The sequence below is a fragment of the Sylvia atricapilla genome, chromosome 26, assembly GCF_009819655.1.
Source record: "Sylvia atricapilla isolate bSylAtr1 chromosome 26, bSylAtr1.pri, whole genome shotgun sequence".
In the NCBI taxonomy this organism is placed as follows: domain Eukaryota; kingdom Metazoa; phylum Chordata; class Aves; order Passeriformes; family Sylviidae; genus Sylvia; species Sylvia atricapilla.
Genome location: NC_089165.1, coordinates 4,047,494 through 4,070,890, shown reverse-complemented (window position 1 = coordinate 4,070,890; position 23,397 = coordinate 4,047,494). Strand labels below are relative to the sequence as shown.

At 59.7% G+C, this 23,397-nt stretch overlaps 1 protein-coding gene across 2 annotated transcripts; it reads left to right on the top strand.

The window, feature by feature from the left end:
- The first annotated feature begins 3,027 nt into the window (after positions 1-3,027).
- On the top strand, positions 3,028-22,574 carry ZBTB7A (zinc finger and BTB domain containing 7A). Of its 2 annotated transcripts, none has more exons than XM_066336406.1 (3): positions 3,028-3,178; positions 15,677-16,884; positions 22,079-22,574. In XM_066336406.1, exons 2-3 carry the CDS (start codon positions 15,692-15,694, stop codon positions 22,539-22,541), a joined length of 1,656 nt encoding a protein of 551 aa, XP_066192503.1. In that variant the 5' UTR covers positions 3,028-3,178; positions 15,677-15,691; the 3' UTR covers positions 22,542-22,574. The 2 variants fall into 2 exon arrangements, with proteins under 2 accessions (XP_066192503.1, XP_066192504.1); XM_066336407.1 differs by lacking the exon at positions 3,028-3,178 and adding an exon at positions 4,017-4,466.
- The last annotated feature ends 823 nt before the right edge of the window (positions 22,575-23,397 follow it).

Sequence of the window (23,397 nt, the reverse complement as noted above, 5' to 3'; positions counted from 1 at the left end):
CAGGCGGTTTTTTTCTCTCTCCTCGCTTGTGCCCAGGGTGGGTTTAACCCCTTTGGAGCCGGAATTCCAGCCGGGAGCTCTGGGAATGTGCCGGTGGCTGTCCCTGGGCTGCCTCCAGTGGAAACACCGGAATTCTCCCGGCACGAGGCATGGATGAGGAATCTGAGGACCTAAATCCTGTTGGAAATATTTATGGGGTGAAAAATATTTAGGGGCGTTTATTATTTGGGGGTGAGCAGGAGCTGGGCGAAGCTGAAAAAAAATCCAAATTGGGGCTCAAAATGGGGAAATATTTTGCAGTTTTGGTGGTGTGAACCGTGCAGGGGCTCAAGGGGTGACACCAGCACGGTGCCATCCCAAATTCCAGGCTCCTCCTGGGACATTTTTGGGGGTCCCTTGGTGCCACATCCCGAATTCCAGGCTCCTCCTGGGACGTTTTTGGGGGTCCCCTGGTGCCACATCCCGAATTCCAGGCTCCTCCTGGGATGTTTTTGGGGGTCCCCTGGTGCCACATCCCAAGTTCCAGGCTCCTCCTGGGACATTTTGGGGGTCCCATGCTGTGATCTCTGACTCCAGGCTCCCGTGGTGCTGTTTGTGGGGTCCTGGTTTGGATTTTTCCGGGTGTTTTGGGGTCCCCCAGGGCCCTGGGGTGCCCTGCAGAGCCCGGGATGGGCTGGCTGCACCCCTGGGAGCTGTGCCAGCTTTTGGTGGTGCCAGCTGGGAATTGGGGAGGGGTCCCATGGGGTCCCCGGGGTGCCACAGAGGGATTTTGGGGGTGCAGGGAGGAAAGGGGGGATGCCCAACCAGGCTGGAAAAGGGGATCCCCAACCCCTGTTCAGTTTGTAGGGGGGATTTGGGGTCCTCCCCCCACCCAGCCTCCCACGGGGGGGGTTTCTACAGCTGATTTTGGGGGGTCCCAGTGCTGGGGGGGGCATTTTGGGGGTTCATATTTTGGGGGGCTCACCCTGGGCGTGCCCTGGGCCGTGCTGGGGGAAAACGAAAGCAGCTGAAGCACGGCAACACCGAGTGCAGCCCCCCCAACCCCAACCCCAAACCGCACCCCAAAACCTCTCCTTCCGCTGTCTGGGGGCTCAGGGACCCCTCGGCGCCCACCCCACAGCCGCCGTGCCTCAGTTTCCCCACGTGCTCCGTGGGGTTAAGGACCCCAAACCCCCCTAAAACGTCCCCAGAGGTGCCCCGGAGGCGGGGGGAGGCTGAGGAGTGGGCGAGGAGCTGAGCCGGGGTTATTTAAGGCGAAACAAAAGTGGGGCAAAGGGGAAATCCCAAAAGAGGCGAGAGTGGAACGAGACCCCCCCGAGCCCCGGAGAGAGAGGGGAGGGGAAACTTGATCAACGCTTTGCTTTTCTCACTTTCTCTTCCTTTAATTAATTTAAACACCCTCCCCCCGCCCCCCTCCCGAACGATAAATTTTAAAATCCAGCCGAAAATCTCGCTGGAGCTTTTCCCCCTTTTCCCTCCAGCCGCTTTTCCATCGGGCTCGGAGCCGGGAAAGGCGCTGGAACAGCGAAGGACGGAGCCGTTCCCTGCCGAGCCCGCGGGGTGCTGCCTGCCGCAGCCCCGCCAGGGTGGGGACAGTGGCGCTGGTGTCCCCGTGTCCCCCCCCGGCGGCCCGGAGCCCGCCTTTGTGCCGTCCTTGCCGGGCTGGCTCCCAGCCCACCGTGACCTTGGCTCCGTGTCCCCTTCCCAGGGCAGGGGGTGGCCGGGAAGGGCTCGAGGGGACGTTGGGGACACACGGGGGTGGCACGTGGTGGTTTAAGGGAGGTGACCTGGAAGGGGAGGGAAGAGCCTTGGTGGGGTGACACGAGTGGGGTGGGGGCGCGGGGAGGTGACAGGCAGCTGGGGTGAGCCGGAGGGGCTCGGGGAGGTGGGTTTTGGGGGGACAAGGAGGTGTCCTGTGGGGACACGCGTGGGGCTGGGGACACGGGGAGGGGGTGGCACGAGGGTAGGTGACCCAGAGGAGCCCGGAGAGGCGACCCGAGAGGTGACACGAGTGGCTTCGGGGGCGCAGGGAGTGAGGCGAGCAAAGGGGGCGAGGGCCATCCCCCGTGGGGTGACACAGCCCTGGGGTTGGGGGGCCACCAGGGTGACCCGGGGGGTGACACCAGGCGGTTTGCGGGGCACCGGGGTGACCCGGGGGGTGACACGTGGGTAGGGTGACCCAGAAGGGACCTGGGGGTTGCCCGTTGGGGACACGAATGGGTCTGGGGTCATGTGACGTGCGGGGGGAGGTGCCCCATGATGTGACACGTGTGGGTCTGGGTGACACTCCCGGGTGGAGCGGGGTGTGACACCGTGTGACACGCCTGGGGCTGGGGTCCCTGAGTGTGCGTGTGACACTCCCGAGGGGGGTGACACCGTGTGACACACTCGGGTCGGGGGTCTCTGTGTATGTGACACTCCCGGAGGGGGGGGGGTGTGTGACACTGTGTGACACTCGTGGGTCTGGGGTCTGTGTGACACTCCCGGGAGCCGTGTGACACTCGTGGGTCTGGGGTCTCTGTGTGTGTGTGTGACACCGCCGGGGGGGAGGCGACACCGTGTGACACTCGTGGGTCTGGGGTCTGTGTGTGTGTGTGTGACACTGCCGGGGGGGAGGCGACACCGTGTGACACTCGTGGGTCTGGGGTCTCTGTGTATGTGACACTGCCGGGGGGGAGGCGACACCGTGTGACACTCGTGGGTCTGGGGTCTCTGTGTGTGTGTGTGTGTGTATGTGACACCGCCGGGGGGGAGGCGACACCATGCTGTGACACGCGTGGCTCCGGCTCGCGCTGTCCCGCGTTGGGGGGGGGGGTGTCTCGGACCATCCCACTCTCCGCTCGGGCTGGGGGGGGTCCGCGGGGTCCCTTCTCGGGGCTCCCCCGGGCGCGTCCCCCGGAGCGCCCCTGTGCCCCCCCCGCGGCCGCTCCCGCTGCGCCCCCCCCCGGCCGGAGGCGGCTGCGCCCCGCGGGGGGGGCGGCGGGCGGGGGGGCGGCGCGCGGCCCCTTTAAGAGCGGGGCGGCCCCGGCCGGAGCAGGAAGGAGCCGCATACGGGCCTCGGCGAGCAGCTCCCGCGGGGCGGCCAGAGCCTGCTCCGCCCGCCTCGGCACGGCCCGGCCCGCCCGCCTCGGCACGGCGCGGCCCGCTCCGCTCGCCCGGACCGCTCGGCGCCCGCCCGGTACGGAACTGAGCGGGGGGCGCCCGAGGGGGGGGGAGGGGGTCGCGCGTGGGGGGGGGGGGGTGGTTCGGGCCTGACCCTTCCCCCCCCGTCCTCGGGGTGCCGGGGCAGTGCGGGGGTGGGGAGGGGTCGGTTGGGTCCGTTGCGGGGGGGGGTGGGGGCTGCCCCCCCCCCTCTCCGCCCCCCCTCCGTATACGTTGTACTTGGCCGGGCCGTGCTGGGGGGGGTCGCGGACGGGGGGGGGGGGGGAAGGGTTCGGAGCGGGGAGGGGCGGGGGGCGCGGCGCGGGGCACGCTGGGAGCTGTAGTCCCCGGGCGCCGCCGCGCCGCAGGTGCCGGTGGGCGCGCGGACTGCGCTTCCCGGCGTGCCCCGCGCCGGCGGGGAGCGGGAGGCGTGTTGATGGGCAGCGGGCGGGGCCAATCGGGGCGCGCCCTCCGCCCCGCGGCCCCGCCCCGCCCGCCGCCGCCCGGCCCAATGGCGGGCGCCGCGCGGGGTGGCCGGGGACGGGCGCGGCGGGGCCTGCGCCGCTTCCCCCGCCCGGAACCGCGACCCCCGCCCGGGGCCCGGCACCGCCGCGACCCCCGCCCGCTCCGCCGCTCCCGCGGGACGCCTCCGACACCTTTCCCCCTTCACCTCACCTCGTCTCCCCCCTCCGCGCCCCCCGCCCCCGCCTCCCCCCGGCCTCCATTGCGGCGCCCGCCCGCCCGCCCGGGGGAAGGGGTGGGGTCGTGGCGCCCGGCCAAGGCTCCCTGTGGGCCCCGCGGGGGGGCGGCCCGGGCCCGGCGGGGGGAGGCCGCTCCTGGGTGGGGTCCCCCGGGGCCGCCCCGTGCGGGGGCGTCGGGCCGGGCCCGTCCCCGCGCACCCCAAGGTCGTTGCCGGCCGAGGGGCGCCGGGCTGGGCCCTGCCCGCCCCGCCGCGGCCTTGCTCGGCCGGGGGGTTGTTTTTACCCCCCTTGGCCGTGCCTTATCTCCCCCCGGCCGGCTGCGGGCAGGGGGGGCCGCGGTGATAATCCCCCCGCGGGGCTGGGGCGCTGGTGCCCGCAGGAGCCCGGCGGGATAAGCCTCTTTCCCCCCGCGGGACTGCGCAGCAGCGAGGCCCGGAGGGAGCTTTGGCGTGGAGGGGCAGCATCCCTTCGTCCTGCCAAAAAAAAACGTTCCTCTGCGTGCTCAGAGACCCGGCACTGCCTTCTCATCATCATCATCATCGTCCCTCTCCGCGGGGCTTGGAGGTGGTGGCTCGGGGCAGGTGGCCGAAAGTGCCGGGCTGAGTCCCCGTGACACAGCCAAAGGTCTCTGCTCTCTTCCCCCTGGTGCTTGGGGAGGCTGGGCACGGGGTAAAGGCACGGGCACCTCGCCGGGAGCCGCCGGGGAAAAGGGTTCCTTGGCTCTGTTGTTCCAGGAGTGTGGGAAAAGTTGGTTTATGAAGCTGTTTCAGGAGAAAACAGGAAAACCTGTTGAGGTTGGATGTCAGGAAAAAGGGTTCTTTTTGCCGAGCACGGTGGGGCACAGATTCCCCAGGGAATGATGCTGACCCCAAAGCTGCCAGAGCTCCGGGAACTCGTGCTCTCCCAGGGTGGGATCATTGGGGTGCCTGTGCAGGGCCAGGAGCTGGGCTGGATCATCCCTGTGAGTCCTTTCCAGCTGAGGTTATTCCCTGGAAAAGCCCTGGGATGGGGCAGTGGCAGCAGGACGTGTAAACCCGGTGTTCCTGCGGTGAAAGCAGCAGTTCCTGTTGTAGCAGCCCCGGGGATGTGAGTGCCTGGCCCCTCTCGGTGTCCCCAGCTCCTGCAGACCCTCGGCTGCAGGGCACAGCAGCTTTGGGCAGCCAAAGTTTCTTCGGGCTCAAGGACTCTTGGTAAGAGTTTACTGCCAGCCCCGGTTCAGGAGCAGCCGGGCTGTTAATTGTCCTGCCTATCGAAACCATAACTTATATAATAACTATTTTATGGACATGAAGGGAGAGAAAGGTTCTGCCTGGAAGAATTTACAACCTAATGAGGGTTGAAGTTGTGCTCGGCGTAGCAACGGAGCTAAAAGGTCGTGCTGGCACTTTCCAAAAGTGTTTGGGGTGGTTGGTGGGGGTGTTTTTTTTAGGGAATTGTGTGATTTCTGAAGGATTTTGCCCGTCCTGGTTGGAAATTGCAGCGTGTGGGCTCTTCTGGAGGCTGAGCAGGAAGAGCTGGGCTGGCTTTAATTCTGATGGTTTTGCCGGAGTTGTTGGATTTCAACTACTTTAAAAAAAAAAAATATATATATAAAATAGAAGAGACCGAGAGAAACTGAGGAGTTTATTAGAGAGGAGCCTTTCTTGTTTAATATTCATTCTGGCCCCTGTTTAGGCTTGTTCTGGTGAAAGAGGGAGTGAAGAGGCGCAACCCAAACACGGGTGAGGTGGTGGGATTTTTCCAGCGAGCCTTAATTGCTTCAGTAACTCCAGGGAGGGTTTTGCAAGGCAGGAGCTCTTAATAAATGTGGTGGTGAATGAAAGTAGCGCTTCACTTTGCTGCTCTGCAACTCTTTCCTCTGCCTTTTTTTTTTTTTTTTTTTTTTTTTTTTTTTTTTTAATTATTTATGGTTTTTCACTCGTATTTCATCTCGTGGCCGTGGGTCTGTGGCTTCAGGAGGAGCTCTGCTCCGTGGAGGAGTTGGGGTGGAATTCCTTTGGCGTGGCGAAAGGTCCCCTCCGTGTTTGGTGACTTCGGGAAGCAGAATTCAAAATTCCAGTGGCGTTCTCCCAGCGTGGGAATTTGGCTGTGGGCACGGGAGACGCAAATGAGGGGGGAAATTTATGCTGCCATCGAGGCTCTGGGGTGGTTTGGGTGCTGCTGTCTCCCTGGGTTTGGGATCCAGGAGCGAGCCTCACGCAGGTGTCCCACCTCAAAACTCCGAAATCCCGGGTTTGCTTTCGAGACAGCCTCTAAACGCTCGAGAGCTGTGGTTTAGGTCTTGATTAAAACTGACACTTGAGGCTTTTCTGCCGAGTTTTTTGGAAGACGAGCTTGTGTGGCGAACAATTAGAGATCCCGACTCCTTATCTCTCTTAGTCCAGGCAATAAACAGTCGCTTTAACTTTGCTCTCAAGCAGCCTTAACCTCAAATTGGAGCGGAGCGGTGCCGGTGTGTAATTAAAAGCCTTTTGGCGAGCAGAACTCAGCGAGGAGGAGGAGGACAGGCGGTGTCCGGGATAAGGGAAGCGTTTTTCCCCGATCCTGTGGCTCTTTGATCCGGAGTTGTGTCCGTGCCGGGTTACCTGTGCCCGGAGCGGGAGTAAACGAGGTCAGGCAGGAGCTGGGCTCCTCTGCGAGTCTCCAGGGCCGATTGTTGGAGGCCAGCCCCGGCCGGATCGCCTTCCCTGCGCTCAGCTTCAGGTTCCCTGTCTGTCTCCTGTGGCACAGCCGGCTCCGGTGGCAGAGCTGCTGCTTCCCCGCCTTCAATCGCGGCCGGGCTCCTTCCCCCCGAGCCCAGAGCCGCCGGGGATTTGGGATTTGCTGCGGGTGGAAGGGAACTAAAGAGGGAGATACAGAGAGAGAGCGCAGCTTAATGCGACAAGGTGCGAGAAACTGGAAACTGCGCTGAGCTGCCCCGCGGCTGCGGTGGGAGCCAAGGGCACGTCGGTGGGATGAGCCGCAGATCCCCTGGCGATCAGCGGCTTCCCAAGAGCCCGGCTTTGCCCATCCCTTGGCAAAATGTGCTGCGGGAGCCTGGGGAGTGTGAGCTGCCAGCGCTGGGCTGGCCGGCGGCAGCGCTGCTCCTGCGCTCAGCCGTGTTCTCCTGGGGCAAAAACTCCGTGGGGATCCTGTTCAGCCGTGTCCTGCTGGGGTCAGACTCCCCTGGCAGGATCCTTCCCACCCCTGTGCCCACCTAAAGCTGGCAGCTCTTTCCCTTTCCTCACCCCGTCCCTGGTTTTCCGCAGCAGAGGATGCTCGTGGCGTCCCAGCGCTGGGTTTTAACTCCCTCCTCTCTTTCTCTTCCCTTCACCCCACTCCTGCACCCATTTCCTTCCTGCTTCGTGCACCTCCTCATTTCCCACCAGCACGTTGGGAACTGGCAAATAAATGTCTTTTTTTTTTTTTTTTAATTTTTTTTTTTTTGTTCTCCTCCCCGTTGTTTGCCGCAGCTGGGAAGGAGCAGGAGGTGGGCTTGTAGCTACAGGTTGGTGCTGTGCAGTTCCTGGGAGTTTCCTGCCCCAACAGGCACTGCTCAGGGCTCAGCATTCTCTGCCTGCAGCATCCCTGTGCTCCCAGCAGCAGGAAGGAAGGAAGGAGGACATTGCCAGGGATGAAGCCAGGGAGCTGGGAATGGCAGGACGAGCTGTCTGTTAATCCACAAACTGGGAATTACATAAGGCCCTGCCCTGCTCTCTCACCAAACTCCAGGTTTAGTCTTTATTTTCCCTTTTTTTCCCCCTCTGTTCACACAGTGGAAAAAAAGCAGCCACTCTGTGAGGTGTCATTTGAGGTAATTAAGTTGCTGCCAGAGCCTCGGGCAGGACACGGAATCCTGTGACAGGGGACAGGGACTTTGGGGGCTGCTGGAATGGGGGGATTTGGGGTTTGAGCAGTACTTAGGGCTCTGTTTAGGAGTCATGAGAGATGTCATAGCCTTCATCCCACGTTCCTGTCCCCTAATACTGTCTGGGCTCTGGGGGAATGGGGGATTTGGGGTTTGAGCAGTTTTTATGGTTCTCTCAGTTCAGGAGACCACGAGAGCTGTGACGGGGTGAAGGGGCAGATGGGCTTGGTTTTTTTACTCAAGGAAACACTGGAGTGACTCTGGGGGCATTTTGGCTGGAGTGGGGACAGGTTTTGGCCTCTGAAGGGGAGTGGTGTCCAAGCATGACCTGCTCTGATTGTCCTCCAACCTGGAGCAGCAGCGGGGGGTTAAATTGCTCCCGTGGCAAAGGAGCCTCACGTTGGCTTTTTGGAATAGCAGCTGCTTATTCCTGCCTGGATCCTGGTGCCTCCAGGTTGGAAAAGAACCCTCAGCACTGGAGCACACACAGCTCATGGTTTGTGCAGTTTCCCCTCTTTTTCCTGAGACTTTTTAAAGTATTTTGGAGAACCGTGGCTGACTCAGCTGTGGGCTGGTGTTGTCCAGAATCTCCCCAAAGCAGGAACTTTCCCCACAGGAGCCACGTGGGAATGAACCTGTTGGAGGGCCAGGAGTGGGCACACTTGGGTTTGGTGAAAAGGGTTGGTTTGAGCAGCAAAACTGGGAATTTCCAGTCAGTGCCAGGGTATCCTGGGCTCTGCTCTGAGCTCAGATAAGCTCAGCTTAGCCTGAGGATTGAGGGAGGCCTGGAAGCTGCTGGAGCAGAGGTGGGTTTGGAGCAGGGATTGAGGGTCTCTGGGCAGCTCCAGGTTTGTTTTGTGTCAGTGCAGTGACATTCCTGTCACCTGCTGGGGACAATCCCAGCACAGGGAGTTGGTGCCCTGGACTTTGGTGTTGGGGCAGAGTTGACAGCGCTGGGGATGGAGGAGACTCTCACCCCAAAAGAACCCCTCACACCCAGGGCTCAGGTGGGAGAGTCCCCTGGGCTCAAACCAAGGCACATTCCTGCCAGATTAAACCCGGCCTCTGATGACAAAGGAGAAAATTGGCAAGGAGGGCTGGGTGGAGGAACCAGTTCAGGCTCACCTTGCAACGTGAGAGGAGTTTGGTGCTGTCAGGGCTGAGGGAGGCTCCGTGCCCCAGCTGCAGGTTTGGGATCCCCCAGAGCAGCACCAAAGGTTTGTCCATTTTCCAGCAGCTGGAAAATGAAGTTTCCCAGGAGCTGTGCCCTGCCAGGAAATCCCATCCCAGTGACATCCCAGGGAGCTGAGGAATGTGACATTGGGTCATCCCTCGTCTGCCTGGCCTGTGGAAGTGAATCCTTGGTGTCTCTGGGAGCACTGGCAGGTTTCCTGGGAGATGCAGAGTCTTTCCCAGGCCTTGGGGATGAGCTGGAGTGAGCCTGTTCCGTGGTGGCACTTGTCCTTTCACTGGGACAATCCCACAGCTGGCTTCTCCAGCCCTGTCTGGGACAACATGTGAACACCACTGGGATTCAGGCAGCTGGGGAAAACCAAGAGGAACAAGCCCCTTTTCTTCCTGGTGGCTCCACAGCAGCATTCCCAACAGTTCCCTGTCGGTGCTGAGGAATCCCAGACCTCCAGCCCCAGCTGGGTGGTCCCTGCTCCATTGTGGTTCCTGCTTTAAGGGATCTTTATTCCATTAGAGTTCTCTGGATGCTCGTGGAGGGTCCGAGGGATGTTCAGATCCCATCCAGACTCTTCCTGCCAGAGTTCCCTTGGCAGCAGCTGCAGGATTCTCCTTTCCTGGCTGAGCTGTGTCCTGCAGGGCTTTGGGTGCTCCTGCCCTGGGCACAGATGGCTCACGGAGGAGAGTTTTGGCTCTTCCCTTCACGAGGGAGAGGGGAATGGCTTCAAAACGAGGGCAGAGATGGTGGGATACTGGGAAGGGATTGCTCCCTGTGAGGGTGAGGAGACCCTGAGGTGGAATTCCCAGAGCAGCCGTGGCTGCCCCTGGATCCCTGGCAGTGTCCAAGGCCGGGCTGGAGCAGCCTGGGACAGGGGAAGGTGTCCCTGCCCGTGGGATGAACTTCAAGGTCTCTCCCAGCCCGCACCAGTTTGGGATTCTGGGATTTCAGGGATGTGTTGCCCCACATCTGCAGGGTTTGGGGCAGATTCCCTTTTTCCCCTGGGTGTGAGAGGGCCACAGGAGGGGGGTTGGCTGTGCTGGAGCCTCCTGTGCTGCCCAGGCACATCTCTGCAGAGCAGGGGGAGGAAAACCTCCCTGGCAGGTCGGACCTGGGCAGGACAGCCCGGCTGTTTTGGTTACGTGGGCTGGGCTGGGGGGAGGCTGCTGGAGCCCAGGAACATCTCAGGGCTTCTTCCACTTCACCTTGAACTTGAGATTTGGACTCGTCCCAGGATGGGTTGGGTTGGAAGGGACCTTAAAGCTCATCCAGTGCCATGGGCAGGGACATCTCCCACTGTCCCAGGCTGCTCCAAGCCCTGTCCAACCTGGCCCTGGGCACTGCCAGGGATGGAGCAGCCACAGCTTCTCTTGGAATTCCATTCCAGTCCCTCCCCACCCTCACAGGGTGAAGTTAATCCTTCCAGGATATTCCTTCCTGATATCCCATCCAAACCTACTCTCGGTTTGAATCCATTCACTCCCTGTCCAAAATTCCTTCCTCATCTCTCTGGGAGCCCCTTCAGGCACTGGAAACTCTCCAGAGCCTTTGCAGCAGCATTCCAGCATCCAAAGGACCTACTGCAAGAAGTGGGATGCTCTGATCTTTGGGAGGACCAGAACAATCCAAGCACTCTGGGGAATCCCTGGAGCAGGCTTTGGTCAGGGGTGTGATCTTTGGGAACCGACTGAACCCTCCTTGTGTGGTTCAGTCTCATTCCTCGTCCCTCATGTCCCAAATCCAGAGCTGGGCAGGGGCTGGAGGGGATGGATGCTTGGAAAACAGAGCCAGATTGTCCAAAGCAGCCCACAGATATTTGCAGGGCTCTGCTTCTGCCCCCATCTCTTCACTTCAAGAGCTGCATGATCTCAGTCATGTTACCCCGGATGGGGGATGTCTGGGCAGCACAGAAGAAAGCTGGAATTCAGCTTTTCCCTCTGCTGCCTTCTCAAGGCCGAGGATTTCTTCCCCCTGCATCATTGAAAATGTAGTTTTATTTAAAATAAAAGCGTGCTGAGGGGTTTTTTTTTTCATCTTGGCTTTTTCCCACAGTGCAGTTCCTCCTGCCCATGCGCAGGGTCTTCCCTCAGGAGCATCCTGCTGTTCTCCAGGCCCAAATAATGGGGATAGTTTGGCCCTAAAGCACTGACAGCACCTTCCTTGTTGGGAGCAGTGGAGTTTCCGTGGCTCTGTGGAGTGGTTGGAACTGTGGGACAGGCAGAACACCTCCTTCTCCCTTCCTGCTGCCGTTCCCACCTTGCGCGGCTGCTCGGCGTGTCCCGAGGCCTCGGCAGAGTTTCGGGTGGATCCTGGGCAGAGGGAGACCTGCTGGGGCCTGTCCTGGGCTGGCTGGCAGCTCAGGCACTGCCTCCTGCTCTCCCCGTGGCCACAGAGCTGCCTCGGCTCCCAGTGCTCTGGGAGAACTGGGGGCACTGGGATGGTCCCTCCCGAAGTCTAAAGAGGTGAGGGAATAGTGGGGTGAGAGCTGCTTGTAGGGAAAAATTCCCTCCAGCTGCTGGTGAGGGAATGCTGGGATCACATTCCTTGGGCAGCAACCAGTGGGGTGGGTTTTTTTTGTATAAAGCACCATCATTTTAATGGTTCTTCCCTGGTGAGGCTGCCCTGCCCTCGGCCGTGTGGGTTTGCTCCAAGAAATCCCAGAGCAGCTTGGGGGCCTTGAGCAAGAGGCTGAGTATCCCAAAATCCGGAATGGTTTGGGTTGGATGGACCTTAAATATGGATCTACATATAGGCAGGGACATCCTCCACGATCCCAGGCTGCTCCTGGCTGGTCTTGGACACTTCCAGGGATCCAGGAGCTGGTCCATCCCCACCCTCCCAGGGAGGAATTCCTTCCCGAAATCCCATCTATCCTTGTCAATTGGAATCCCTTCTCCCTCGCTGTGTCTGGAGTCTCTCTCCATCCATCTCCGGGAGCTCAGCTGCTCCCAGGAAATGTCACTTTGTGCATGGCAGAACTCCCTGGGGCCGTTTTTGCCTCGTGCTCCGTGGAAAGGGTGATGCTGATTGTCCCTCCCTGCCCCCGGCAGGTGCCAGGTGTTGCTCAAGTTCTCACCTGTGCTGCTGCAGTGGGCGGCACCTCAGCCTCTGGAAAGAATTTGGGGGATCTTTTCCGGATTAGAGCCCGGAGAAAACATTGCCTCTTCCCTATTCCCCAAGGGTGAGTGATCCCTTCCACCCGTGTATTCCTGAGCACTCCCAAACTGCTCAGCTTCTTCTGAGTTTTAAGGCAAAAAAGTGAAGGGAAAAGGGAAAAAAAAAAAACCCAAAAAACCCCCACTGAGGTTCTATGGAAAAGTGGTAATTAAAGAGGTGTTTTGTCAGCTCTTTTGGTTGTGATCCCATCTTGATGTGGTCGTCTCATTTGAATGTAAATGTCAAATTCCAGAGCTCCTGGAGGAGAGGGATTGGGTGACATGGTGCTGAGGGAAGCACAAGCTCAGGGCTTTCAGTGAGCTCTGGGGGCTGCTCTGGGGCTGGGGGAAGGTCTGGGAGGAGAGAGGTGAGAAATTGAGTTTAAAAAAAGAGAATCAAGCGGCAGTGCCGAGGTCACAGCTTGGGGACTCGCCGTGAGAGGGGCTGGAGGGAATGGAGCTGGGAAGAGTCTGGAAAATGTCTTGAGGGAGCTGAGCAGGCTCAGGAGTGACCTTCTGGCTCTGCCCAACTCCCTGCCAGGGCAGGAGGGGTCAGGTTCTGCTCCCAGGGGACAACAGGATGAGAAGGAATGGCTTTGAGTCGTACCAGGGCAGGGGCAGGTTGGATACTGGGAAAACTCCTCCGTGGAAAGAATGAGGAGATGTTGGCAGGGAGGTTTGGAGTGCCCATCTGGAGGTGCCCAAGGAGGTGGCACTCGGTGCTCTGGGCTGGGGACAGGGTGGGCATTGGGCACAGCCTGGACTCAGTGATCCTGGAGAGCTTTTCCAACCTCACTGGTTCCATTTTAGTGCTGAGGAGCAGCGTCCAAAGGCGGTGGGGAATCAGCTGGAGGTGGAACCTCAGCTCAGGGAGGTCAGAACATCCCTCACTCCTGTTCACCACCCAAAAAATGCCATTTTTCCTGCCTGGAATCGGGCTGTGTGTGCCAGGCTGACTCGTGGAGCTGGAATAGCCGCAGCTCTGCTGTGCTGGGAATTTTGGAATCTCCCACAAAGCTGAGAGTGGGGTCAGGGCTGTGAGTGATGCTCCTAAATCACCTGCCGTTGTTCCAACCCCTCTTTCTCCCAGGCTCTGTGTCACCTGGGGAGTTTCCCCTCAGGTGTCTGCAAAGGCCATCCCCAGACTTCTCCCTGGCAGCCACTTTGGGGTGAAATGTGTCACCTCTGAGCCCTGCAGAGCCCAGCCAGTGTGGGACAGGGACCTGGGGCAGCCCAGGAGTGGCCAGGGAGAGAAGGGAGCTGTGGGGAAATTCAGGTCAGTAGCTGAAGCTCCCTCTTGGCCCATTCAGACCTGTCCTTACCAGGCAGGGGACGAGCTGTGGATGTGCCAGAGGCTTTTGTCACTTGTCACCTGGCTCCAGGGCACTGCCAGGTGGATTTTGCCCATTCCATCGTGGCTCTGAGCCCTGTGAATGAGCAGGGAGTGAATTTGAGGTGCTTGGAGCTTCTTTTGAGTCCTCCCCATCTTAGGAAGACCCGAGAAGTTCCCAAATCCGTACTTGGGAACGTTCCCTTTCCCCTTGGCAATTCCTGGGCTGGAAAAGGAACGAGGGTGATGTTTTAGGGACTCAATCTCTGGATGTGGCTGGAGCATCCAGGCCCCGACTCCATTCCTGGGGGGCTCAGGACAGGCCCCTTTGCCCGTGGCTGTGGGACACAAAGGCCGTGTTGTGTGCGGGGTGGCCGAGTTGGAGCAGGCTCCAGCCTGGCCCTGGGCAGTCTCATGACCCTGCAGCCCTTCCCACACTGTGGGCAGGATTATCCCAACCCCCAGGCTGGGGCTGGGACCTTGCCTGGATGCTCTGGCTGCTCCCCGTGGTCCCCAGAGCTCCTCGGGATCCCTGCCTGGAGCTGCATTGCAGCTCAGATTCACTGGGGGGTTTTTTTGGGGGGCAGAAAAAGCTTTGGAAAGCAGCTCTTGCGGAGAGGAGGGAGAGGGGGAAGCTCCAGTGCTGGTTTTGGGGTGGGCAGGGGTTTGGGATCTGTGCTGTGTGTGGTGACCCCCATCAGGAGGGTTTGGGGAGCCCTGGAGCTGCCCCAGGGGGAAGGGGACAAGCTGAAGGCAGCAAAACCTCTCTGGAATCGCAGCTCTGGAGGTCCCTGGGGATGCTGGGGTGAGGTGACCTTGGCCGAGGTCACACCTGAAGCCACACCTGAGCGTGGAGCCACCAAACTGCTCTTTCCTCCCTGATGTAAAAATCCCTGAACTTGGGGCTTAAAGGTCAAGTCCTGGGGCTCAGGAGGTGGCTCTGGAGTCGGTGCCAGGAAGCCACCTGGCTTTGGTGGTCGGTCCCTGCACATCCTGCTCCTCCTCACCCCCATCCCATTCCTGCTGGGAGCTGAGCGCTGCTCTCCTCCTGCTGTTGATGATCCAGGGATTTGCTCCAGGTCGCTTTTCCCCAGCCTCAGACCTGCCTCCTCCTGCCTTTTCTCTGTCTGAAACAGGAAGGTGCCAAAGTTAAACTTATTTTCTGGGCTTAACAAAACTTTTCAAAAAGAAGTAAATATGGAAAACTACTGAGGAGGCCGGGGGTGGGTGGGGGAAGCCGGAGTTGTGCAACCTGGGCTCCTGCTCCGTGCTGGGACCCGGGGCTGGGAGTTGCTTCCTGGATAATTATTTCTGTTCTGGATCCATCCTGACTCATCCAGATCCATCCCCCAATGGCGTGGGACAGGCCACGTCCCGCCGTGCCTCAGTTTCCCCATCTGGAAATCAGGAGCTTGGCCACTCCAACCTTGTGCTGGGCTGGGTTGTGGATTGGTCTGTGCCTGGATTTCTTGGCTCCTGCAGATCCCAGTACTTGGGATGAGGGGGAATTACATGGATTTTCCAGCAAAGGCATCGCCGCTTCAAGGAGCACGTGGGGATTTGCTGCTTGGGATGGACAGGAGGGAAATGTGTATTCCTCATTTTTGGGATCGGATTGTGGGGCTGTTCAGGTTTGCAGTTGGGCTGCAGTGCCCCTTTCCCAGCAAAGGGGATCCCTCTGGGTTTTTCCAGCCTTTGGTGTCAAATGGATCTGTTCAGGAGTGGCTTTATTTATTTATCTTGTCCCAAACAAACCCTTGGCATTGGGGAGAGCTGGAGCCTGTCCAAGATCCGGGTCTGGTGCTGGCACTTGGTGATCCCGGTGTCCTTTCCTCAGGGCTCAGCTCTGGTCTGTCAAACACCTGCAGCAGCAGCTCGGGCTGCTGGGGCTCCCCTGTCCCTGCCCTTCCCAAAGGACACCCCCTTCCTGCACCTCTCCAGTGTTCTGGCCCCAGGGATGAGGGATGGGAACGGTGTTCCCGGTGATGACATCACTGTGTTGGCTGCTCTGGGTGGGAATGGGAATGGGAAATGCTCCCAGGGGTGCACTGGGGAGCACTGGGGAGACTGGGGCTGCCCCAGCCCCACGTGGGCACGGCTGTGCCCGCTCCAGGTGCTGCCTGGCTGGGTGATCCCAGAGCACCTGGCCTCTGCTCCTCCTCCTCCCCAGGTAAGCCAGGCCAGGCAGGACAACGGGAGAGGCACAGGGGACACTGGTGGTGCTGCCGGGCGCACCCCTCAGGAATTTGGGACTTGTCCCGATGTCCCCAAGCTCTGTGACTCACCCCTTGCCCTCCTTTTCCCCCCCCACGACAGCCTTTAGCGTGGAAGATGGCGGGTGGCGTGGACGGCCCCATAGGGATCCCCTTCCCGGATCACAGCAGCGACATCCTCAGCAGCCTGAATGAGCAGAGGAACAACGGGCTGCTGTGCGACGTGGTCATCCTGGTGGAAGGCCAGGAGTTCCCCACCCACCGCTCCGTCCTGGCGGCGTGCAGCCAGTACTTCAAGAAGCTCTTCACCTCAGGGTTAGTGGTGGACCAGCAGAACGTGTACGAGATAGACTTTGTGAGTGCGGACGCCCTGTCGGCGCTGCTGGAGTTCGCCTACACCGCGACCCTCACCGTCAGCACTTCCAACGTCAACGACATCCTCAACGCCGCCACGCTGCTGGAGATCCCGGCCGTCAGGGATGTCTGCACGGATCTCCTGGAGAGGAAGATTCTGGCCAAAAACGACCAGATGGATACAGTAGATCAAATTGATCAGAGGAACCATCTCAGAGCTAAAGAGTACCTGGAGTTCTTCCAGAGCAACCCCGTGAACGGCCACCAAGGCAGCTTTCCGTGGACCAACACAGAGTTGAGAGACCTTCAGAGACTGAACTTCCGAGGCCAAGAGGAGGAGGAGGAGTCCAACTGCAACGGCCTGGACTTCTACTCGCAAGCCACCCCGACCGAAAGACCAAAGGCAAGTGACTGTGACCCCGACAGCAACCCGGCCATGTGGCTGGACCGCGAGGACGAGGAGCCGGCCAGCGGCGGGATGTTCTCCCCTTCCCAGAACGGACATTACAGCAGCCGTGGCTTGGCCACCCCGGGAGAAGAGGAAGGGGGCACCCCCAGGGGCCCTCTGGACCCGCAGGAAGCCGGGGACTCGCCCAGCTTCATCCCCGCGGGCACGGAGACCGAGGACGACGGCAGGGAGGTGGATGACCTGGCCGCCAGCGCCCTGCTCCAGCAGATGATCAACTCGGTGGGGCGGCAGCAGCTCGGCGACGACGACCGCAAGGACGAGGACGGGGTCATGGATTATTACTTGAAATATTTCGGCAGTTCCAGCGAGGGCGACGTGTACCCGTCCTGGTCGCAGAAGGTGGAGAAGAAGATCAGGGCCAAAGCATTCCAGAAGTGCCCCATCTGCGAGAAGGTGATCCAGGGCGCCGGGAAGCTGCCGCGCCACATCCGCACCCACACCGGGGAGAAGCCCTACGAGTGCAACATCTGCAACGTCCGCTTCACCAGGTACGGGCTGGGCACGGGGGGCTGCACCTGGGGGCTTCACCCAGACCCGGGGGTTTCACCCAGATCTGGGGGTTTTACCCAAACCTGAGGGCTGCACACAAACCCAGGAGCTGCACACAAACCCAGGGGTTTTACCCAAACCCCGGGGTCTGCACACAAACCCAAGGGTTTCACACAAACCCAGGAATTTCACACAAACCCAGAGGTTTTACCCAAACCCAGAGGTTTTACCCAAACCATGGGGTCTGCGCACAAACCCAGGGATTGCACACAAACCCAGAGGTTTTACCCAAACCATGGGGTCTGCACACAAACCCAAGGGTTTCACACAAACCCAGCCCTCCCCTCACCCCAGGACGGGTCCTGGGTGATTTTATCTCTTTGCTCAACTCATTTCCATCCTGACAGGCGAGTTGGGGCTGGAGGCCAAAGCTTTCCAGGGAGAAAGCAGTTTGGGGGTGTGACACTTGAGCTCTATCTCAGTGGGCCTGGCTCGATGGCCAGTGCCACCATCCTGGTGTCCTGACCCGCTGAGCTCTGCTGGGAACCCCACACGGTGGGCAAACAGAGCTGCAGCTCCTGGTCTGTCCACTGTGGCCGAGGCAGGAGCTGGGGAATTATTTGGGAATGGCTCTGGGACAGGGCTGAGGTGGTGGAGGTTGGGCTGGAAGGAGCTGGGAGCCCACTGGTGTCCTTGGCAGCCCCGGTGCAGCTCCTGGGGGCGTTTGCTGTCCCTGATCAGGGTTTGTCTGCCCCTTGCCTGGGCCACGGCAGCGCCAAAGAAAGGGGATATTGTTTGTATTGCTCCGGTTCACTGCGGTCCACGGCCGGCACCGCCTCCTCTGCCCGCCCTGGGTGGGGGTCCTGGCCTGAGTGGGGGTCCTGGTCTGGGTGGGGGTCCTGGCCTGGGGGGTCCTGGCCTGAGTGGGGGTCCCGGCCTGGGGGGTCCTGGTCTGGGTGGGGGTCCCGGCCTGGGGGGTCCTGGCCTGAGTGGGGGTCCCGGCCTGGGGGGTCCTGGTCTGGGTGGGGGTCCCGGCCTGGGGGGTCCTGGTCTGGCCCTGCCAGGGGCAGCAGTGTGGGCTGCCTGGACCTGGGGGCTGCTCCTTCCCCTTTCCCTGTTCCCTTTCCCTTCTCTTTCCCTTTCCCAGCCTGTTCTCTGCCTGCTCCTTGCTGGGTCTGGGGCTGCTCCCTTCTACTTTCCCTGTTCCCTCTCCGTGTTCCCTTTCCCTGTTCCCTTTCCCTGTTCCCATTCCCTGTTCCCTTTCCCTGTTCCCTTTCCCTGTTCCCATTCCCTGATCCCTTTCCCTGTTCCCATTCCCTGTTCCCTATTCCCTATTCCCTGTTCCCGTTCCCTGTCCCTGTTCCCTTTCCCATCCTGCCCAGATATTCCCGCTGTGCCATTTCCCCCAGCCCGGCCCTTCCAGGCCCCTCGTGCTTTGGGGGCTCCATCCCATGGGGCTGCTCCGTGTGGGATCCCTGTGGGATCGCTGTGGGATCGCTGTGGGATCCTGTGGGATCCTGTGGGATCCGTGGGGCGGCCGGAGGGGCCGTGCCCTGGGCAGGAGCCGTGTCCTGCCCCTTCCCCTGGTGCCGGCCGCGCCCAGCCCACGGAGAGCTGAGGAATGCAGATAATGGCAGGGGCAGGGTGCCAGCCGCCCTCCCCAGTGCCCCGGGCCTGCCACAGGGCACCTCCCTGCTCTGGGGCCGGGGCTGACCCCACGGGACCCCGCAGGGACCCTGACCCATCCTACAGCGACCCCACAGGGACCCCACAGGGACCCTGACCCATCCCACAGCGACCCCACAGTGATCCTGACCCATCCTACAGCGACCCCACAGTGACCCCACAGTGATCCTGACTGACCCCACAATGAACCCACAGGGACCCTGACCCATCCCACAGCGACCCCACAGTGACCCTGACCCATCCTATAGCGACCCCACAGTGACCCCACTGCGACCCCACAGTGATCCTGACCTCTCCCACTGCGACCCCACAGTGACCCCACAGTGATCCTGACCCATCCTACAGCGACCCCACAGGGACCCCACAGTGATCCTGACTGACCCCACGGGACCCCACAGGGACCCTGACCCATCCTATAGCGACCCCACAGTGACCCCACAGTGATCCTGACTGATCCTACAGCGACCCCACAGGGACCCCACTGCAACCCCACAGTGACCCTGACCCATCCCACTGCGACCCCACAGTGACCCCACAGTGATCCTGACTGATCCTACAGCGACCCCACAGTGATCCTGACCCATCCTACAGCGACCCCACAGTGACCCCACAGTGATCCTGATCCATCCCACAGGGACCCCACAGGGACCCTGACCCATCCCACAGCGACCCCACAGTGACCCCACAGTGATCCTGACTGATCCTACAGCGACCCCACTGCGACCCCACTGCGACCCCACAGGGACCCTGACCCATCCCACAGCGACCCCACAGTGACCCCACAGTGATCCTGACTGATCCTACAGCGACCCCACAGGGACCCTGACCCATCCTACAGCGACCCCACAGTGACCCCACTGCGACCCCACAGGGACCCTGACCCATCCTACAGCAACCCCACAGAGACCCCACAGGGACCCCACAGTGATCCTACATTGATCCTGACTGATCCTACAGTGACCCCACAGTGATCCTGACCGACCCCACGGTGATCCCACAGTGATCCTAACCCATCCCACAGTGACCCCACAGGGATCCCAGCTCCTGGGCATGATCCAGGGCACTGCAGGACCTGGAAATGGGGTCCCCTTTTGGGGACACTCAATCCACAGGGTCCCCTTGGCACTGCGAGGGGAGGGGAGGCACAGGGAGTTTTGGGGAGGGGGAGTTGGTGGGGCAGAGCCACCTCAGCCTTTTTCCATCCTGCTCCCATCCCATGGGATAAGGACCTGTTCCCATTCCATGGATAAGGACCTGTTCCCATTCCATGTGATGAGGACCTGCTCCCTGTCAGCTCCTGGCACCTGTAAAAAAAGCTGCTTTTCTAACCCACCAGATTCCAGCCAAATTACATCCTCCTGCTTCTTCCCACAGCAGGGACAGGGACAGGGGACAGGGACACAGGGACAGGGGACAGGGACAGGGAGCTGTTCCCTGCCATGCCCCAAGCTCCATTTCCCCCCGATTTGATTATTCCTTTGCTTTCTCCTTCCCCATTCCACCATCCCTGGCTGGGAAAGAAATCCCTGCCCCGTTCCTGGAGGGGTCTGCCCGGGGTTTGGGGTAGGAAACAATTCCCTGCCCCGTTCCTGGGGGGGTCTGCCCGGGGTTTGGGGTGGGAAAGAAATCCCTGCCCCGTTCCTGGGGGGGTCTGCCCGGGGTTTGGGGTGGGAAACAATTCCCTGCCCCATTCCTGGGGGGGTCTGCCCGGGGTTTGGGGTGGGAAACAATTCCCTGCCCCGTTCCTGGAGGGGTCTGCCCGGGGTTTGGGCTGAGGCAGGAGGAGCCGGGGCTGTTCCAGCGGGGTGAGGACCCAGCCCAGCCCTTCGCAGGGATTTTTGCTCCCTGCTGCTTCCTGGTTCCTCCACGGTCGCAGGAGGAGCAGCAGGAGAGAGGAATAGAAAATTATAAAAATAATTTTAAATATATATAAAATATACATACGATTTATTAAATTAAAATTAACTAATATATATTTTTATATATAAGTGTAAAATTATAAAATGGCAGATTTTAATGTCACAAGCCCCGTTTTTGTGGAGCTGGACACGGCCTCGGGGCTTTGATCCTTCCCCTGGAGCTGTGGGAACTTTGGGATCCTGTGGGCAGAGGGAGAAGGTTCAGGGCTCTCGGGGTGTCCCATCGGGGTGGATCCCCCCGGGAAGGCTCCGGGAGGGCAGCAGGGGCTCCCAGTGCCCGGCCACGTGCTCGGGGCTGGCATTTTCCTCCAGGAAGCAGCGAGGGCTGTGGCTCACGTGGCCCCGCTGGCCCCTGGCCCAGCCCAGCCCTGCCCCGGGGAGCTGCGGCTGTGCCGGCCCCAAACGTGACCCCATAGCTGTGACCAGCCCTGGGCTGGGCAGGGGGACCCCACAGCCCTGCTCAGACCCATATGGGGCCAACTGTGACCCCAAAACCCTGCTCAGACCCATATAGGGCAATGTGGGACCCCACAGCCCTGCTCAGACCCATATGGGGCCAACTGTGACCCCAAAACCCTGCTCAGACCCATATAGGGCAATGTGGGACCCCACAGCCCTGCTCAGACCCATATGGGGCCAACTGTGACCCCACAGCCCTGCTCAGACCCTGTATGGGGTAAGGTGGGACCCCACAGCCCTGCTCAGACCCTGTATGGGGCCATGTGTGACCCCAAAACCCTGCTCAGGCCCATATGGGGCCATGTGTGACCCCAAAACCCTGCTCAGACCCATATGGGGCAATGTGGGACCCCAAAGCCTTGCTCAGACCCTGTATGGGGTAAGGTGTGACCCCAAAACCCTGCTCAGGCCCATATGGGGCAATGTGGGACCCCAAAGCCCTGCTCAGACCCTGTATCGGGCAATGTGGAACCCCACAGCCCTGCTCAGACCCTGTATGGGGCAATGTGTGACCCCATAGGTGACAGTGAGTGACCCCACACCAGGCGCTGTTTTGCTCTGTGCCAGTGCTCAGCCCCACACCAGGTGCTGCTCAACCCTACACCAGCTGTGCCCAGCCCTATTCCAATGCTCAGCCCCACACCAGACACTGTTTTGCCCTGTTTCAGTGCCCAGCCCCACACCAGGTGCAGTTTTGCCCTATTCCAATGCTCAGCCCCACACCAGACACTGTTTTGCCCTGTTTCAGTGCCCAGCCCCACACCAGGTGCAGTTTTGCCCTGTTTCAATGCTCAGCCCCACACCAGGCAGTTCCCAGCCCTATTCCAATGCTCAACCCTACACCAGGTGCAGTTTTGCCCTATTCCAACACCAGCCCCACACCAGGCAGTTCCCAGCTCTATTCCAGTGCCCGGCCCCACACCAGGTGCTGCTCAGCCCCACACCAGGTGCAGTTTTGCCCTATTCCAGTGCTCAGCCCCACACCAGGTGCAGTTTTGCCCTATTCCAACACCCAGCCCCACACCAGCCCCTCTTTCACCCCCTCCCAATCCCTGACCCCCTCCCAACAATCCCCACCCCACCTCTCCCCTCTCCCCATCGCTGACGGCGCCCCGTGTGCTCCGTGCAGGCAGGACAAGCTGAAGGTGCACATGAGGAAGCACACGGGGGAGAAGCCCTACCTGTGCCAGCAGTGCGGCGCCGCCTTCGCCCACAACTACGACTTGAAGAACCACATGCGGGTGCACACGGGGCTGCGGCCGTACCAGTGCGACAGCTGCTGCAAGACTTTCGTCCGCTCCGACCACCTGCACAGGCACCTTAAAAAAGATGGATGCAACGGGATCCCTTCCAGGAGAGGCCGTAAGCCCAGGGTGAGGGAGGCCGGGGCCATGCCGCCCACGCCCACGGGCAGCGCCGAGGACGCGGCCGGAGCCGAGAGCCACGAGTCCGAGGATCCCACGGCGGGCACGGAGCAGGAGCAGCAACAACAGCAACAACAGCAGCACTTTGAGGAGAATTCCAATAACGAAACGCCGGGATTGAATGTAGCAGGAGGGTCGGATGAGGGGAACGCGCAAGGACTCTCCTAAACCAAAAAAAAAAAAAAAAAATATATATATATATATATATACGGCAAAAAGAGAAAAAAAAAAAATTTTAATTAATTATCTACAACCGACTCCTCCTCCTCCCCCCACCCCCAGCTGAGAAAACAACCACCTGAGAAACAAAAAAAACAAAACACACAGCAACAGACAGAAGGACGGAACGAAAGGAGAGTCACGAAATCTAGTTAGTGCTTTTCCTCTGATTTGTTGTTTTTTTTTCTCTTTTAAAAATGGTGTTTTTCTCCCTTTTTTTTTTTTTTTTAAAGGAAAAAAAAAAAGAAAAAAAAGCGGGGAAAACAAAAACAAAGCGACGGAAAAAAAGCAAAAAAAAAAGGCAAAAAAAAAAGAAGAGAGATATTATATTAATTTTTTTTTTTTTAATCTTCCCATCTTAAAGTGGGGCTCTTTCCCCCGAGGATCCCTCACAGCCAAGGACCTTTTCTTGGAAAGGCAAAGGACCCTAGGGAAGCACCAGGTGGGGATGGAAAGTGGCTCTGTCGCATGGAAATGAGCTTCCATGTAAATCCAAAGCTTTATTTTGTGTCCAAAACACGTGTTTAAAAAAAAAAAAAAACAAAAAAGAAGAAAAAAAAGAAAAAAAAAAAAACAAAACCTTATTTCAGAGAGAGATCTATTTAAGAAAAAAAAAAAAAAAGGAAAAAATAGAAAAAAAAAAAAAAAGAAAAAGGAGGGGAAGGAGTTGGAAGGGCTGTGGCAGGGTGGGAGTTTGGGATTTTTGGGGGGCCAGGGGCTCCTTCCCAGGAGTTTGGGGTCAGGATTTTGGGATTTTGGGGCTCTTCCCCCAGCCCAGTGCGAGGCTCAGTCGGGCAGTGAGGAC

Coding starts and splice junctions, on each gene's coding strand:
- ZBTB7A (XM_066336406.1), top strand. CDS start 15,692: ATGGCGGGTGGCGTGGACGGCCCCATAGGGATCCCCTTCCCGGATCAC. Junction 16,885..22,078: donor TGCAACGTCCGCTTCACCAG/GTACGGGCTGGG, acceptor TGCTCCGTGCAG/GCAGGACAAGCTGAAGGTGC.